The following is an 18,449-nucleotide window of genomic DNA, read 5'->3' as shown; positions in this document are numbered from 1 at the left end:
GAGAAAACACTGAGACATAGTGTAATGTTGTTCTTTGCTTTTTCACTTGTCTAGTACATTGAAATCATATGAATGTGTTTATTATTTATATTTTTCTGTTACCCTATGCCCCCCCCCCAACAAACACATGGCACTCAGTTTACCCACACATGTGCACTCAAAGGACCACAATGGAAATAAGCTATCAAGCTTTTTTGTGTTTTGTCCTTTTGAAAGATATGTACAAATGTATGTATCATATTACGCATATTGTCAAATAAAAAACATCAATCAGTCAATGTTTTTGCAGATGACAGTACATGACTGTATGTCTTTTGTATAATTTCAAAAATTCCATGTCAAAAAGCTTGTATCTAGGCTGCATTTATTTTTATTCTAAGTAAAGGTTTGCTTTATAATAAATTACAACCATAATGTTAATCTTTAGAGTTATAGACTAGGCGTTATATATTTTGTAAATTGTCCACACTCCTTTCCGCCTCACTTTTGAGTCTACCTGTGCAAAACACTGCAGATTGAATTGCTAAATCGTCTGCATGGTCATTCATTGGCACTGGTGTAAAGTAACATTACATTTACTCAAGTATTATTTGTACATAAGTACAATTTTGAGGTATTTTTTACTTTACTGGAGTATTTCCAAATGTCAGTACTTTTACTTCTACTCCATTACACATCAGAGGCAAATATTGCACTTTTACTCCACTACAATTATTTGAAAACTTTAGTTAGGCTATAGTTACTTTGACAGTGTTGATTATTACAAAATATAATTAACCACTTCAGCCCTATAGGGCATAGCAGTGGCAGCCATTTCCTGGTTCCACTTCAAAATACTCAATACATTTTTCCCATTGACATTTCCAAAAATATCTATATCAATTAATTTAAGCCTAGAATCAAGCCATCCAGTGTCCTGGTGAATCATGACCATTAAAAAAAAAATTCTGTGATTTTATTTTATTTTATATTTAATTATATGATATACTATATTTAATAAATACCCTTTGTTTTACTGTTTTCAAAAAAGTGTTTTCACAGAATCAAACATTTTATAGTCATGATTCACCAGGACCCTGGATGGCTTGATTCTAGGCTTAACATAATTGATATAAATATTTTTGGAAATGTCAATGGGAAAAATGCATTGAGTATTTTGAAGTGGAACCAGGAAATGGCCGCCACTGCTATGCCCTATACAGTAGGCCTATACTTCAGCCATTTGAAAATAGCCGATCTACAAGCTCGAGCTTGTAGATCTGCTATTTTCAAAAGATGTGTATACATTTTGAACTTGTGAAATGGGACATTCCGCACAATGAGTACTTAAGTACTTTTGCTTTTGGTACTTTAAGTATATTTTTGATGACAATACTTTTGTACTTTAACTCAAGTAAATTTTGATTTACCGGACTTTTACCATAGACTGTACAGTACAGTCTATGGTAAAAGTCCGGTAAATCAAAGTCTGTACTGTAACAGAGTATTTCTACATTGCAGTATTTCTACATTGCAGTATTAACTGCGACCACTAGGTGTCGCGATCCCACAATCAAGAGCGGAGCCGAGAGGAATGGAATGGACTACTAGACATGTGGAGATCGATGATCACCTGCGTCTCGAGAAAATATTCCTTCTAGATCAGTAATTGTCACTTGGGTGACACGATGTTATGTAATAGTCTTAGAGGGAGAGAAGAGAAAATAAGAGGAACCGTGAATAACATGAACACTCCGACCTTGAGCGTTGTTTGGCTTAAAACCAGACATAACCACAGTGGTTGTGTCTGGATGGATGTGCTACCGTCGTACCGCGTGTCTATTGAATGATGACAAAAATATAGGTCACCGTTCTGTACTCCTCTCAGCAACCAAAAAAGACACACCCACGGTCCACCACGCATACACAAACTGTGTATTTATATGCAGAGTAGGAGAGGCGGCAGTCAAGGCGGCAACCGCTCAAACACAACAGGTGGATCATATGAAGGTAGAATAACAGCAACACAATGGACCGACAAAATCCCCGGTTTTACACTAGAGAAGGCATTCTGTGATGACAGAATTAATTCCTCCTCCTCGGTTACTGAATGGTCAAATCCATTGCTTCCTTCCTGAGCTGAGCTGAGCCTGCGAGTCAACTCGGCTGTCTGGCTGGAGCAGGAGGATTTAAACTAAACACGCCGCTCGTAAGTAAATGGCATTGTTTTGTAGCCTACATTTATTCGATCCTACTTCAAGCTTTTGAAATTTAATTTCCACAGACCACGTGTAGACTTAGCCTTGGATCAAGACTATCATATCATGTATTTTACCGATTTTTACATTTTTATATCTACGATAGTCTTGGCTTGCACCCCCAGTGCGTCCTGCAATTTTTATATCTACGATAGTCTTGGCTTGCACCCCCAGTGCGTCCTGCACTTTCACCAGTAAAGCCCGTACTTCTCCGTACATATACAAATATATACCCGGTCGCCGCAAATGTCAACTCGCGGAGTCTTTGTGCAATGTATTTGTCCATACTTTCCAATAAAGAATTGTTTTAATCCCGTCTGTGTCGGATTCTGTCGGAAGTTCCCTGTATTCCTCGATGGGGCGCATCCGGTGAAAGCCGGAATTACACTCAATGTAAACAGGAAGTAAGCGAGGGGAAAACATTATGTTCGGACACAGACGGGATTATAACACACATCTATTGAAAAGTACGGACTAATACATTGCATAAAGACTCCGAAGCGCGAGTTAATATTTGGGGCAGCCGGGGAAGCACCTTTATATTATATATATATTTTGTACATACGGGAAGTACGGGCTTCACTGGTGGAAACGCAGGGCGCACTGAGGGGTGCTACCTAAGACGAAAGTAAAAGTCAGACTCGATAAAATACATCTATGATAGTCTTGATCCAAGGCCAGTCAGTGTAGACCACTGTTGTCACTGCGATCACCCGAAAATGTAACACGTGTGTGTGTGTGTGTGTGTGTGTGTGTGTGTGTGTGTGTGTGTGTGTGTGTGTGTGTGTGTGTGTGTGATACATAGTTGGTTTGGATAAACGGGATACAGATTGCTTATTGATTGGTTGATTTGATTGAATACTTTATTAATCAGAAATGTAAACAGCAGGAGGTACAGTCAGACATTGAAACTAAAGGACTAGCAGATAACTTGTGTTGACATGGATTTCAAAACGTTTCTGGTTGATGCAGATGCTGTCATAGCTGCTACCTGCCTGAATGGAGCTGTTCATTAAAGAAACCTGGGTAAGAGACTCACAAACTGTGATCATGCATTTGATGCCTAAGCAGCAAAAGTGGGTGTTCAAAGAATGCATTTTATTCAATGAACATGACACAGCCTAACCTGTCTCTGCCATATTACCATTTCTCAATAAACCTCTGCTGTTTAGTAAAGACAATTTAACATGGTTATCTAAACGGACATATATCAGCCAACATAATCCATTAGATCAGGGGTCTTCAACGTTTTTCAGGTCAAGAACCCCCCTAGCTGAGAGAGATGAAGCAAGGACCCCCACTACATATTGTATAAAATGATGTTGCAGATTAAACTTTTTCATAGATTCCATACAGTTTAATTTTTTGACAGCATTCATCAGTGTATTTTGGATATTTATCCACTTAAACCGTCTACTCCCCCCCCCTCCCCTTTACACCACACCTCTTTGCCGAAAATAGCTGATTTACAAGTGAGCTTGTGGATCTGCTATTTTTGTCTACAGTTCTCCTCAGAATAGGGATGTTATGGTTCAAAAAAAATATCCTATCACACAAAGATTTGGTGGCCCCCCTATAGTAACTCTGAGGATCCCCTAGGGGTCCCGGACCCCCTGTTGAAGACCCCTACATTAGATTATGAGTTATGATGATTGTGAATGTGATTAAATTAATAAAGTGACTAGACATTTTGATAATAAGTGTGGAACTACCCTGAAAACTCACTTCAGGACTGTCACAACAGTGACTCAGGGAGTAGAGCATCCGCCTTGGAATCGGAAGATTCCCGGTTGGATCTCTGTCTCCTCCTAGCAGCATCAGCATGTCATAAGTTCCCTTGAGCAAGACACTTAACCCCGGCCCGGCCTAGCTCCTGATGAGCAGGTTGGTGCCTTGCATGTTTTTTTAAAGGTGTTTTGCTCATGGCAAAATAGGCCAAGACTGTCTGTTTGCTGTTCTGATCTAATATTTTAAGAAACAACCATGTCCATGTAATGATCTCCCAGCAGCCCAACACCACAGTGAAGCTATTTGTGTGAACGTGATCTCATGCATGTGATAGCCACTATCTGAGCAGTAACAACAACAACAGCGCGGCTTCATAAAGCCTCTAGTCAACATCATCATCACTGTGGTGAACCAGCTCATAATCCCACCTGGCAGCATTCCACAACTGACAGGCCAATTGGATTTCCTCCCTGTCTGTCTGACATCCACATTCCAGAATTATTCAATCTTCCTGCACTGAAGTAGTTCATTGTCTGAGGTGGCTTTACTTTCACTTTATTTTTCTGGTTTAGTAAGGACTCTTGCATGTGTGTTTGCTGTATGCACGTGTTCATGTAGCAATGCAATTTCCCTCTATAATATATTTTTGTTTGTTACAGTTCTTTTCATGTTATCTGACTCACTCATGTATTTGTCTGTGCACTAAATATGTTTTGCATGGAAAAACTACAGACAGTGACTTCAGGAAATGCATTTCTAGCATCTATCTAAAGTTCTGATGAAAGGGTCAGAGTGGAGGAAACAGAGATGTAAATTTTTTTTGTCTTTAGTCAGGAAATCCTGACAATGACTTGGTGTGAGTGAGGAAGCAGTGCCCCTCGGTGCTTTTGTTTGGTGTGAAAGGGGTCTGTCTCCCTCTCTCTTTTTCTGTCTGTGTTTTCATTGGTCGCCCAGCGTAGTGTTTTTCTCGCTGATTGGCTCCAGAGTTTCAGAGTGCCCACTAGTCAGCCTGTCGAATGCCTGCCAGAGGAGGCGTCACTTCCCCCCTCTTCACCACCGGCTGCTGCAGTCAATCAGTTTATTCAGCTGTGTGTGTGTGTGTGTGAGAAAGAGAGAGAGAGGTTTTAACTCACAGCTACCCCCACATACATACACACACACACACACACACATGCCTTGCAAAACAGCTTGTTGACCCTCCTATCCCATCCCCCGTTCCTCCCTCCCTCACACACCCCTGCCACATGGGGCTGAGCAGCAAACTGCAGTGTGTGTGTGTGAGTCATTGGAGAAAGTTACATCAATGAGTGTTGTGTGTGTGTTTGTCTTCTTTCCCAAACAGCGTGCCTCACCATTGCAGCAGATTCCTCCACAGGGTTAGGACACAGGGAACATCGAGAGAGAGGAAAGGGGATCGCAGACTTACTGCAGCTGATTCAGGGATTCTGCACGAGGTACTTATTATGTGATCTCATGGAGGCTGTAAAATGATATGCTGTCAGTTTCATGCACACGGTTGATTTCAGGAAGAATTGGGATGGTTTTAACTTTGGCTCGTTTGCTTTGGTTTCTCTCTGTACCTTCGGGTGAAGAATCATCCAAATAGCGGGCATTCTGCTCAATATTCCTTAGTCATACCATTTTAGTCTAGAATGTTGAATGTCTAGATTCTAGACATAGCAACATTTTAGACTCTAGAATGTTGCTAAAACTAATTAAGATTAAGGTTGGACAGACAAATCAAATTTGTGAATGAAAGACACAGCCAGTTTTAAAGTGGAACTGTGGAAGTTGCATAACAATCATTGCAGTATTCAATTTAACCATTGTACATTTCTTTTAAATTAAACTGGATATCAACTGTCTAGCAACAGCATCAGTAGTAGATGGCAGCCCTCTAAACAACCTACAAGCCTGCCAGCCCAATGGACAGAGCCTAGATGTCGATGACCCTGCATGTGTCCATGTGAAACATACAATACAAGAGAACTAGAAGTGTGCACTGTGTACTAAAAGGTGGTAAAAAAAAAAGGAAAGCACCCATTATTCACACACTGGCTTCAAGTTTGAAGCTGTTCTGCCAACAAAGACAAATTTGATCATCAGGCAAAGTTGACTTTCTGATCTTGTCACCTCGAACAATATAAAGCTTTAGGGAGGGAGGTTGATTTCACTGCACAGAGGTATTTTGGCTGCCTGGTGAATATGGCCAGTGAGACCACTGTTTGACTTGTTTCTCCGCTCTTGCAGAGGTCTCTTCCAACATGGAGGTGTCCAGGAGGCCTCAGACTGCCTGTCCTCAGCTGCCTCATCCGACACAGACCTCCCGCCGACCACCCCCCGCTGGCATCTCAGAGGACCACCAACCTGCAAAGGAAGGCGGAGCAGGGACAGATGGAACCAACGACGCAGAGAAGGACACTGGAGAACGGGCGTCATGCTCGGAGGACGAAGCCACAGAATCGTCTGTGTTCGTAGAGGCACCGCCTGTCGACCCCGGGACAGCGGAGCAACATTTAGAAGCAGACACTTCAGAAGGCCAAGATGGACGTTCGGAAGGGAGCTCCACAGCCCAGGAGAAGTCTCCAGAAGAGGTGGCGGCAGCCAAAAAGAGGTCTGAAGAAGAGGAAGCCCTAGCTAAGGAGAGGGCTGCCCAGAGACAGCTGATGGCAACAGAGGAACTAGTTAACACTGAAAGGAACTACCTTCGGATGCTGCAACTCAGTACAGTCACCATCAGGAACAACCTCGGGAAACTACAGGTTAGGCCTGTCACAATTATTACATAAGCGTCTAATCGCAATAATTATTGCATAATCGTCATAATCGTTTCCATGTTGAAAAATGTTCATGCATTTTCAAATATTAAAAAAGCAGAAATGGCAGATCTACAAGCTTACGACGTGTCACGAAATGACGCGTTGTAAGCTAGTAGATCAGCAATTTCTGTTATTTTTACATGTATAAAATTATTAAATAAGTCAATAATTTCTTTGTATATTTAATTATTTGTTTGGATAAGGACGCTGTATAAACGCTCTGTTAAATTACCATTCTAATATAGCAATGTATAAATGTATAGAGAAGGGTTAGGTATTCCAAGCCTGTTTGGACGCATAATAACGTATTCATCGGATGCAGGCTATTCTATGATGTTATTGTATGTAATATATTGGATCACATGTTACATTTTGAGCAATCCACAATTGAACTGGCCGGAGGGCATCTATATGAAATGGATATGCTGAAACGCTGTGTTCTCATCTTCAATCACCTCCCAGATATTTCCCATTAGCTATCCAATAATCTTTCATTATGGGGCCGCTAATAAAATGAGTTCTGATGGAAGATGTCATGGAGTCTGGCTTTATGAAGTGGAAGGCCTGAACTGTGGATGGTGCTTCTACCACAGTATTCTGTACACAGGAAGGACTAGCCCCGTTTGGAACCTCACTCTCTCCACGATGGCTCCGAGATGAGGTCCCGCTGTCTCGGGTCCCAGGCTCCAGCAGAGGTAGAGCCCCTCCAAATGCAGTGAAGATCACCTTTTTCATATCCAAAAAGTAAAGGTAGTCCGAGACACTTACAGATGATAGACATTTAGCCGGAAAGTAACATTTTACAGATGGCACAAACATGGCACAGGCTGACAAATTAAGCGTCTGTTAAAATTAAAATTAAGAGTCAAACCCCGTCTGTTAATTTTTACTTTCTGGCGAAATTGCAAACATCTGTAGTCCGAGACGGACTACCTTTACTTTTTGGATATGATGTTTTGGGGAAAAGGTGATCTTCACTGCATTTGGACAGACTCTACCTCTGCTGGGACCCTATACAGCGGGACCTCATCTCAGAGCTATCGTGGGAGCTATTGTGAGGTTCCAAACGGGGAATTAGGAAGGATTAGGAAGCAGTGGGTTTGAGCGATGTCTCAGATTTTAACAAGCAATTTGGTGGTCAGTTATGGGATGATTTTCTTTTCTTCCTCACTCTCTGGTGTTCTGGTTCACCAGGGAAGTTTACGCTTTGGAGTGAAAATCAACAAAAAAGGGTACATGTCTAGGGCTGGCCTGGGTGATATGGACAAAATAGATGCAGAACAGATATACCTCAGCTCAGTATTGATATTGTGGAGATAGATGGCTATTGTTGTTTCGTAAAAATATACACATTACACAATGAGATTTTTGATACATTATCATCAGTTATACCTATATAATATAGTGAGTAAAGGCAAATAAGAGAAAACAGTTGGGTAAGAAAATTACATCACTTTACTTATATTATAACAATATAATAATCTCAAAATCCCAGACTATATCTAATCTCACTTGAGGAAGAACCAAAAAGATCTTAGCCTTAAATTGCCTTGTTCCTTATGTAACCTAAACAGTCCAGTAATGGCACACGTTAGTTGCTGGTCAACGTCTTTGGATGTAGACAAACAGGGCGAGTAGAGACATGATTTAATAGGGGTGGGTGCCAGTGCTGGGACAGGGCACAGACGGAGAGATGGAATAGATGTGACTCACTGAATGGAGCCATTGTCAGGCAGTAAACTCACTGTTCTGTTCTGTTGCGTGTAAGTGCAGATTCTCCACCATTACACTAAAAAAAATATTCTGAGAGTATAATGCTCCAGATTTTGGAACAGCTCCAACACTGTGTCCCTGCTGCAGCCATTTTTTCTATCAAAGTGTCCTTGAACAAGACAATTGAACCCCTATGGTACCTGCTCCGCATTTGTAATTCACTCGGGATAGAGGAATGCCTAAAATAACTGTGGTATCGTATATGGTTGCTGCAACACAAAAACATTCATGTTAAGAAGCATCTCAGAGTTTAAGATGCAATGCAATGAGTTTAAAACTTTAAGATGCAAGTATGCAGTGCTGTTCACATAATTGTAATTAATTAATTCATTTGGACCTATTTGATCACACCGGGAATTGAACCTGGGACCGTCTGTTTCCCAGGCGGCCTTTCTACCCATTCAGCTATGGCCGCCCTAATCAATATCAGTGATGTCCAATCATGTAGCTTGGAGGACTGAGTGTATGTGCAGGTTTCATGTAAACTTAACAGTAGTAAACACTAGTCCACCTCAGATTGTTTGGTTGATTGGGTGCTAATGAACATCTCACCCGGTTGCTACCAGGAGAGATCTGCTAAATGTGTAGCTTCTTATTTGGTTGGAGTGAAACCCTGCATACACGCAGTCCTTAGTGTAGTGCACAGTACACTATGGTAGATAATGGCACACCATAAATGATGAAAATTATTAACTCTTATTTGTTTGTGTGTTGTCTCCTAGCCTCCCCTGCCCAATCTCAGCAGCATGTTTCTCTACATAGAAGAGGTGATTGATGTATCGGGTCGCCTCCTCAGCCTGTTGGACCAGAAACATGTTCAGCCTGGAGACCCTCTCTTCCTGGAGACACTCTGTAAGGGACACAACCTTCTCTGTAACACCCTCCTATTCTGTTCACATTATACTGTACAACATCCTACTCACTATAGTGGTGATCAAACGTTTTACCCATGCAACCAGAAGTCATTAATAATGCTAAAGACCATGGCTATTGTACAACCTAGTTTTGGTGGATCAGGAGATGGGTTTGGTATTTAAACAGTTACTGTTCTAGCTTTAAGGCAGTGTATATACAGTATACTACTCAACACATCATACAAAATGCTTGCAACACAGTGCAACACCTCACGCTTAAAATCACTATATATGTTTTTTAATCCAAAATTAATTTTTAGTAAAATCATTGGAAGCTGGCTGACAATCTATTTTTACCAGCTAGTACTGAATTTTGTTTCAACATTAACCAGAAAGGGGGGGGAAAAAGTCCCACATGAATTCTGATTGTTGCCCGGCAACACAAGCTTCCTGAACATTCCAAGAAAAAAACTGAGGAAGTCGGTTATTCCAGAGAAAAATCTACTATTGGCATCCTTAGGCCTGAAATCGATTGTTAATAACGTCATTTTATTGAAATGAAACGTAGACAATATCAGCTATTGTCTACACTTCAGTTTGCTTGAACATAAAAAAAAAATCTTCTGAAAATTGTAGCTTCTTGTAATCTTCCAGTTGCTGTCAATATTGCAATTATTTATCTTTTGATTCATTGTGCAGCCCTTGTGTTATGGGTGTTGAATCTGACTGAGTGGAGGGTTAAAGACCTCCACACCTCAATAGCATGCATGTTAATTGGTTTCACAGGTCTTGACCCCTATACCTTCACTGCTGTCAATTTGCATGCATCCATGTAGTTGGTAATGATGAGTGAACATAAACACACACTCACCGTCCCTTTATAAATACACACGCATGCAGGTTACCTTTTGAACTAAGCTTATCAGTAATTATCAAACTCGAATGCCAGACATTTCTAAGGTCCTCACAAAGGGAATAATGTATTTGTAAGGAGTGTTACTGCCTTTTAATGGGAATACAGTGCATGCCATTTTAAGAAACCATTATATTAATCACAGCTATAATCAGCACGACCAGTATTTCTAGTTCTTTCATAACTTGAAAATGTGTACACGGAATGGAATACTTCTTCATTTCTTCTCTTATACATCCTCCCCGACCTACTCTAAAATACTGCAGGTGAAATAGTTTGCTTTTGTTATAGTGGTTATAGTCACTGCTTCAGCCATTGTGTCTGTTTTCCATTTCCTCTTAACCCATTAAGACCTGAGGCCGATTCTACAAATGTCTTCTAAATGGTTTTCTGAAAAACGCATGCTGCTATATCAGTGGTGCTCAAGTTTTTCATGTCAAGGACCCCCAAAATGATATGTATTTGGCCGCCGAACCCCTTCTCAAAATATATTTGCTCCAGGAACCCCAGAAGCAAGGATTTTAGTTAAAAATGTTTGCTTTAAAAATCTATATATATATTGAAAGATTTGCAAAAAAAAAATCAAGATTAAAAGAAAATGCAGATAAACAAGCTTGTAGATTGAACTTGTATATCAGCTATTTTTGAATAGCCAAAGTATAAAATGACACAGATGCTCTCCTGATTTCAATGGGTTAAGCATGCAATTTGTAACCATAGAGTTTAAATACAAATGAAAACAACCCTTCCACATGCAGACAATGGTTTTGCAATATCTCGCGTAGGAGTCCCACTGCCCTACCTGGCAGCTAGCTTGTGTTCATCCCTATCAACTGTTGCTATGGTGACAGCGCTGAAGACATAGAAGAAGCAGCAGTGTATTTGCTCTGCTCTGTCTGCACCAGTCTGGTAGTGGGCTGGCATTCCCCCCTCCTTCTTACGTGTTCCTTCTCAGAACACAGGAATACTGTCTGGCCACTGCTCTTTCCCTCTTCACATAGAAAACCTGGGATAGACGTGGGTTCGTTCCCACGTTTGACCCATTTCACACCAGAATATGGTGATGGGGGAAGTCCCAATTCATTGCTGTTAAACACTGACCAGGAATCCCCAGAGTTAACGTCTTTAACCACCAATAGGTATCCCTATTCTGGGCATATCTTAATAAGCGAACATTTGGTGGAAATGGGAAAGCATTTGTGAAGGTAGCAGAGTCTACAAGCTCACAACGCAACATGTTGTGAACTTGTAGATCACAGACTTGTATTGGGTAAAAAAGGAGGGACCCATGTATACGCCCTTGGGGGACCCCAGTCAATGAAGTATACAGGGTTTAAGTGGTTAAGAGGGTGTGGTTTTAGTCTCTCTGCTCTATCTCAGACATAAACAGAGATCATGCATTGTGTGCATCACTAATCTGCTCACTTCTCAAAACACAGCTAATGCTTGATGTGCGCAGATGTACAAGCTCACAACGTGTCGCATGGTGGCGCGTTGTGAGCTTTTAGATCGGCCATTTTTGCTGAAAGTTTGCCTATTTTCAACGATTGTCTGCCTATTATGACAAGCCAAGAATAGGGAAACCGGGACGCTAGGGTTCATGTGGTTCAACAAAATGGTAATGCCACCACTGGTCTAACGGTACGTTTCACTCTGTGAGGGGAATAAGAACGACTTTTCCCAGAGGCTGAAGTAAATGTGTTCTCCTCCTTTCCCTGCAGGTGATTCGTTCCTTAGCCTGTCCTCAGACATTGAAGCTGCCTATAAGGAGTACTTGTCCAACTACAACAACGTCACGTCCATGGAGAACATCTACAAACAGAAGGAGGCGCAGTGGTCTGAGATTGTCAAAGTCATCAAGAACTCGGCGTAGGTTTATCTCCCCTCATGCTCATCCAAGATCAGCTATTTTCCCCGAATGTTCACCTATTATTATGGCATGCCCAAAATAGGGACGCTACGGTTCATGTGGTTACAAGAGGCCTGGCCTATTCTGACATAAATCACCAATGTATCGATTTTATCCTCCTCTCTCGTATAACAATTATTTGCCTGGAGATCGTAACTGTGTTATGTACCATAACCACTTAAACCCTATACTCTATATACTTTGTTTTATATGGACCATCAGGGTTCTGTACAAGACCCCCTCCTTTTTTCCTTCACACCAAAGATTGCATAACCAGTATAGTACAGTATTATTAGCTGACATTGGCTCAATTATTAGGTTAATCTGGTGGTGTTTTAATTAATTTGGACAAAATGTAGTAAGCAATTAACTAAGCAATGCAGAAATGAATGGCAACATGGTTTATGTTTACTGTATGTACGATATATGTAGGAAGATGTGATAGACATGTATTGAGATCAGTGAGGCATGTGGAGGACAACCGAAGACTATAAAGGCATTCCCATTGTGGTCCGCAGGCCTGAGGTCAACGCCACGTCTCTGACCTTCTTCCTGGTGATGCCGGTGCAGAGGATTGCCCGCTACCCCCTCCTCCTGCAGACCATCAAGAAACACACAGACCCCAGTCACCCTGCCTACTCGCTGCTGGAACAGACCGCTAACACCTCCGTAGCCCTCAACTGTCGAATCAACGAGTACAAACGCTTCAGAGAAGTCGGTGAGGAGGAGGCTTACAAACCCCAAATAATTTAACGCACTGGTAGAGATGTGGCTAGTGTGCAGTGTGTCAGATTTTACAAATGCAGTATATGCTAAACTATACTTGCAATACATTTATTTAATGGATATATGAAGGATGTAATATGTCATGTACTTAACAGATGCTATTTTCATGTGCAGATTGCGCATATAGTGAATAATAGATGTGAATATGGTATATGTACAGGTTAACAAACTAAAATGCACAGTATATACGTACTTATAGTGATGGAGTTTTGGGACAGTCTATAGTAGCAAAACTAACTTAAAAATGTGAACACACCACATTGAAAATATATTCTCTTTTTCCTGCTAGTGAGAGGATCCTTCGTGATTTACCACTTGAAGTCAAACATTGGTGAAGTGCACTTTTATCTTCAGATTAACTGACGCAAGTCTTTTTTATTCTAGCTGACAAATACAAGAAGACCGAGACTCTGACCATCAAAGATAAAATCAACCGTATCAACAGCCACAGCATTGCGAAGAAGACAGCGAGGCTCAGCCAATATATCAAACACGAGACTGGAATAGCACCTAAGGTCAGAAAAGTAACCCAACATCACTTGATAACTCTCAAGTGATTGTTGTCAAACCTCCTTTATTTATTGTTTTTTACATAATTTTAAGTGTTTCAATTAGGTTATATAACTACAGGTCTCATAAAAGCCATTGTGCTTTAAAAACGAATGACTGTGCCCATTTGGTAATGACCTCTCTTTATGTTGGACAGTGCCTTTTTATGTCTTTGTAGGAGGCTAGTCGTCTATAAGTGGGTGTGTGTGTGTGTGTGTGTGTGTGTGTGTGTCAGTATGTACATTCAGAGCTAATCTCTCAAACCACTGGACCAATCAGTGTCAGATGTCTTGTGCACGCTAGTAGGCTAACTTTTAGTACCTCCAGGCTTATCCCGCCTTATCCCTTATACCTAATCTTTTTAAGCATTGTTTACTATTTTGAAGAAAAAATTATCAATAGGGAAAATAGCTGATCCACATCGACATGTTATGAGCTCGGATAGATCGGCTATTTCAACTATAAAAAATCAAAATAGTAAAAAATGCCAAAAAGGTTTAGGCACAAGGGTGTAAGGCAAGATGGGGCCCAAAATGTGGAAGACTGTAGTGCAGTGTCAATGTGGGGTCTGGAGACCGCCAGGAGTCCTAAAGGGGATTCCAGGAGGTCCCCAGCTAGGAACCAAATGGACCCTTATGGATCTGTGTATATGAGTGTACAAATGGAACCAAATGGACCTGTAATGGTCCTGTTAAATGACATTGCAGTCAAGTCTCTTAGGCCAGAGACTTGACCGCTGCGTCATTTGACAGGCATAAATAATAGCTATTGTAAGTTTCGCCGCTAGCCCTTTGATCCAGTACTTTCAAAACATCCACTATAAACAGGACATTGCAAACATTTAAGTATACATTCAAATGTTTTCTATGCAGCATATCAACACTAGCCTGACACTCAGCCTGAATTTTCATTTAGTTTCACTCCATTATTCAGTCTGAAAGCCCTCTCATTGCAGCCCATTTCTGAGATGGGGGCGTAGTCCCAAGTGGGACTCTTTGGCAATTGGTTCATACTGGATTATCCCGATCCCGATTCGTCGTACAGATTTTCAACCGAGAAACACCCGCCTTCGACAGCGTCCTGAATGCGAGGCAAACGATTCAGGGGGTGGAGCCAGGCTATATCAACACCATCTGTGCCACCATGCCTAGCTACTGTACACACATCCCTCATGTAATATAGTCATATACTTTATGGCCACAGAGCCATAAACCTGTCACTGAGCCATACACACATGCATCATTATTACTTTTCACTCCTATCAGGGTACCTGGTGTAAAAATGTAAGGTTTTACACAGCTTTGGGTTGACAAAATGCTGATAATGCATTGAAAATCTCCCTATTTATCGTATGTTTTTTTTCCATAAATGCATGCCCTATTTTATACTTCATTGTATGACTGTGTCGCGCAAATGTTGAGAAAATAGCCGATCTACAAGTCTTGTGAAGAATGACAGGAGAAGCTGCATCCAGTAGCTGTGTTGTTGTACTTTTTCCCCATTCTGCGGTTGTTGGTTATTTCCACTTGTGGAATGAGTCCTAAGTACATACATTTTTCATTTTCATTTTTCAACAGATGCATTGAAACTGATGAATAGAAACGACGGTTATACAATATACTGTAATAGCGATTATCTCAAATAATTGTGATCGGGCAGTTATGTAATAATTGTGACAGGCCTGGCCACATCCTTTCCCTCATATTACTTTCTGTGATGACACTAAGAAAAGCCTTGTGCTGTTGTGATTTGTTCCTCAGCTGGTAGACGAGGAGTTTGATGCGTTAGAAGGGTTCTTCTATGTCTTGGAGAGTGGGATCCTACAACTACACGAGAACGTGGAGACATATCTGGAACACCTACAGGTGAGCTAGCCAAAAGTTTAATCCAATCCACTCCACTTTATTTATATAGCACATTTTACAACGCAAGGTTACCAAAGTGCTGCACAGAAAAAAAGAAAACAAATCTAAATACACTTCATAAACTAAAACACATAAAACGACAACGAAAAACACAGTAAGGTAAGAAACAAAATAAACAACAAAAAAGAGAAACGCATCACTATAGAATATAAGACGCAGCAGTGTCACAGACAGTGAATCAAAGCAGAGACCACAGAACTCTCAAACGGGATCAAAAGCCACGGTAATAAAGTGAGACTCAAGGTGAGATTTAAATGTCTCAATGGCAGGGGCCAGTTTGATATGGGAGGGTTGTTCATTCCATAATTTGGGGGCTACTACTGAAAAGGCTCGGCCACTTCTGGTCTTTAAACCTGTCTTTGGGACAATACGTTTCAACTGGTCAGCACACCGCAATGACCTTGAAGGAGTATTAGACTTGTAGAAGTTCAGAGAGATACTGAGGCGCCAAAGCATTCAGTGATTTAAAAACAAACAATAGAATCTTAAAATCAATTCTGAAGCGAACAGGGAGCCAGTGAAGAGTAGCCAGAATCGGTTTTAATATTGTCATGCTTGCGGGTTCCAGTTTAGAGGCAGCATTTTGGACTAACTGTAAACGTGCAATGGCCTGGTTTAAGCCAGCATGAAGTGTGTTACAGTAGTCCAAACGTGTGGAGAAAAAAGCATGAATCACTCACTTAAAATCATTTAAAGATGGCACGGATTTCATTTGAGCAAGCAGCCTCAGATGATAAAAGCTGGATCTGATCACAGAATTTATCTGTTTGTCAAGTTTAAGCGCATTGTCCAATTTGACACCAAGATTGGAGACCATGGGTTTAACGTAAGGTTGCAGGCAATCTTGGAACTCATTCGGTGCCCATACCCTAGGTGGGGTTAGCGAAAGGGCCTTTCTGTGTGGAGTTTGCATGTTCTCCCTGTGTCCCCTAGGGTAGATACCCTCACAAAAACATGCAGTAATCCTGGTCACTATACTGCCTGATGGAGGGGAAAGGAACTGGTTCCTTCCACACGCTACGTCCTACCGGGGAAACTCCCCCCTGTCGGGTGATAAGAAGGCTTGTTAGCTCTCATGCATTGAAGGAGGCATGAGCTCGGCTCTGAGGTCTCCCTAGGTTGGCAGAGGGAGTGTAGTGCCCAGGATTACTTAGACAATTGGCACTGGGTGAAAAAATGGGGTTACAAAATCGTGGGATACAAATTTTAGGGAAAAAAAGGAGGTGTTGCCTCCTTTTTCGTGTAGAAACTCGGTTTGGTTTGGTCACCCAAGCCTTAATGTCATTGAGACACTCAAAAAGAGGTATCAGGGGGCTGTTGCTTATCCTTTCTCTATATGGCAGTACTGTGTGAAATGGAATGCTGCAGGGTACCAGCGCCTGAGGCTGTTTTGGAACAAGTTGTCAGAAACTGTGTTTATTTGTTAATACATAAATACATTTTCGGTACACTTCTGGTGCCTATGTCATTTTGGTGCGCGTGTCAGGGGCAAAGTTAAAGGTAGAGAAAGTACATTATATCCTACTTTACATAAGCTCTGCCTGTCAACTAACATAATACATACTCTTCAGGTCTGTGCTGTAGTTATTGTTAACATTACACATCAAATGCACATGCAATATTCCATGAGTTCCTCATGAGCCACGAGTTGCTGTATGTCTATGAGTCACTTGGGGTAAGCTCAAACCACTGCAATGTACCTTTCCACTCTAAAATTAGCCCCATATGGAAAGATGGTTTCTCAGTTTTTCCTGTTTTCCTAACCAGAGGCGCCTGCTCTCAGCAATCTTGGGTTAGCATTATTTCCCCTTTCTTTTCCACATTTCCCCTTTTTATTGATTTTTTTTTCTTTATGACTTAGTTTTGTTTATTCTTGTATGATAACTGTAGTAATAGTACCAAGAATTGTCCCTGAGGATATGACAATTACGTTTAAATGTTAAGCATACAATAAGTCCTGTTTAGTCAACTCCAAAAGCCCCAAATTGTTTCCTTAATTACCCGTGACCTCATTGTAAACAATTGTTGGTGACCAAACAATACTACTTTACTTTTTATTTTGTCTCCAGAGGTTTCTAGCATGCAAACCAGAGGATTTTGATTTGGACATGGATGGAGAGAAGGCAGCAATCTGTTATAAGGAGATTACTACTGCATTGAGACAATGGATTCTCCCTGCATTTGTGAGTGAAGCTGACTTTTTCTATTGGATTGCAGTGCTACAGGAATTAACACGCTAGCAGAATACATGACATGACTGTCTCTAAGCTGTCTCTGCATTTCTGGAGTTGGTGTAAACCTGATTGTATTTCTGTTACTGTGTCACAATATTATCCGTGTGTACTTTCACATTATTTGCCTGTTGCTGGTGTCAATAAATAGACTGTTAATTATGACTCAATTATAAACTGTTGGAACTGATACCAAGTTAGTTGTATCCTCCAGATACAACTAACAGATACTGTATGTGTACAGTATCTGTTTACTTTTCTTATAGAACACAGAGGATGAGCCGTGAAAGGATGTTAGAATTGAATGCTTGTGTAAGCATTTCACTGTGCTAGAATGTGATGACATGTTATTTTTTGTGTGAATGTGTGAAGTTCCGTATCACACTTCCTGCACCACACAGACGCCCATAAGGACTGTTTTCTAATCATGTTTTTTTTTTTTTGTCTAAATGTTATTTGTTTTCTTTCATTTTCAAACTGTATGTTCTGCATATTCAGTCACTGTATTGCTATAACATAATGATCGGAATAATCTCAAACTGATGACGTCATTACATTCTCAAATAATCAATGAGAAGAATCATTGTCAAATGGCCAAAGTCAAGTTCAAGTCCTTAACACATCCACCGCCAGAGGTTAATCTCATAATGTACTCACCAGTGCCAAGGTGTTTTTGTTGTTTTTTTGTTTTTTTCATGTCGCCATAGATCTTGTTAAAATCCTTA

General features: G+C 40.9%; 1 protein-coding gene across 3 annotated transcripts in view; it reads left to right on the top strand.

The window, feature by feature from the left end:
* Positions 1 to 1,738: 1,738 nt before the first annotated feature.
* arhgef37 (Rho guanine nucleotide exchange factor (GEF) 37) overlaps positions 1,739 to 18,449 on the top strand; it is a 32,557-nt gene continuing 15,846 nt past the window's right edge. The window contains exons 1-11 of one of the 3 annotated variants that reach the window (XM_080416914.1): positions 1,739 to 2,188; positions 3,210 to 3,263; positions 5,308 to 5,419; positions 5,834 to 5,981; positions 6,218 to 6,727; positions 9,280 to 9,409; positions 12,046 to 12,193; positions 12,752 to 12,951; positions 13,404 to 13,534; positions 15,329 to 15,433; positions 17,563 to 17,676. In XM_080416914.1, coding sequence (XP_080273040.1) covers positions 6,230 to 6,727; positions 9,280 to 9,409; positions 12,046 to 12,193; positions 12,752 to 12,951; positions 13,404 to 13,534; positions 15,329 to 15,433; positions 17,563 to 17,676 — 1,326 coding nt within the window. In that variant the 5' untranslated portion in view covers positions 1,739 to 2,188; positions 3,210 to 3,263; positions 5,308 to 5,419; positions 5,834 to 5,981; positions 6,218 to 6,229. Of the gene's footprint in view, positions 2,189 to 3,209; positions 3,264 to 5,131; positions 5,420 to 5,833; positions 5,982 to 6,215; positions 6,728 to 9,279; positions 9,410 to 12,045; positions 12,194 to 12,751; positions 12,952 to 13,403; positions 13,535 to 15,328; positions 15,434 to 17,562; positions 17,677 to 18,449 lie in introns of those variants that run through there. The other 2 variants (XM_080416913.1, XM_080416915.1) reach the window with 2 other exon arrangements.

This window comes from Gymnoscopelus braueri (genome assembly GCF_963280865.1).
Source record: "Gymnoscopelus braueri genome assembly, chromosome: 20".
Taxonomy (NCBI): Eukaryota; Metazoa; Chordata; class Actinopteri; order Myctophiformes; family Myctophidae; genus Gymnoscopelus; species Gymnoscopelus braueri.
This window is presented reverse-complemented; position numbering and strand designations above follow the sequence as displayed.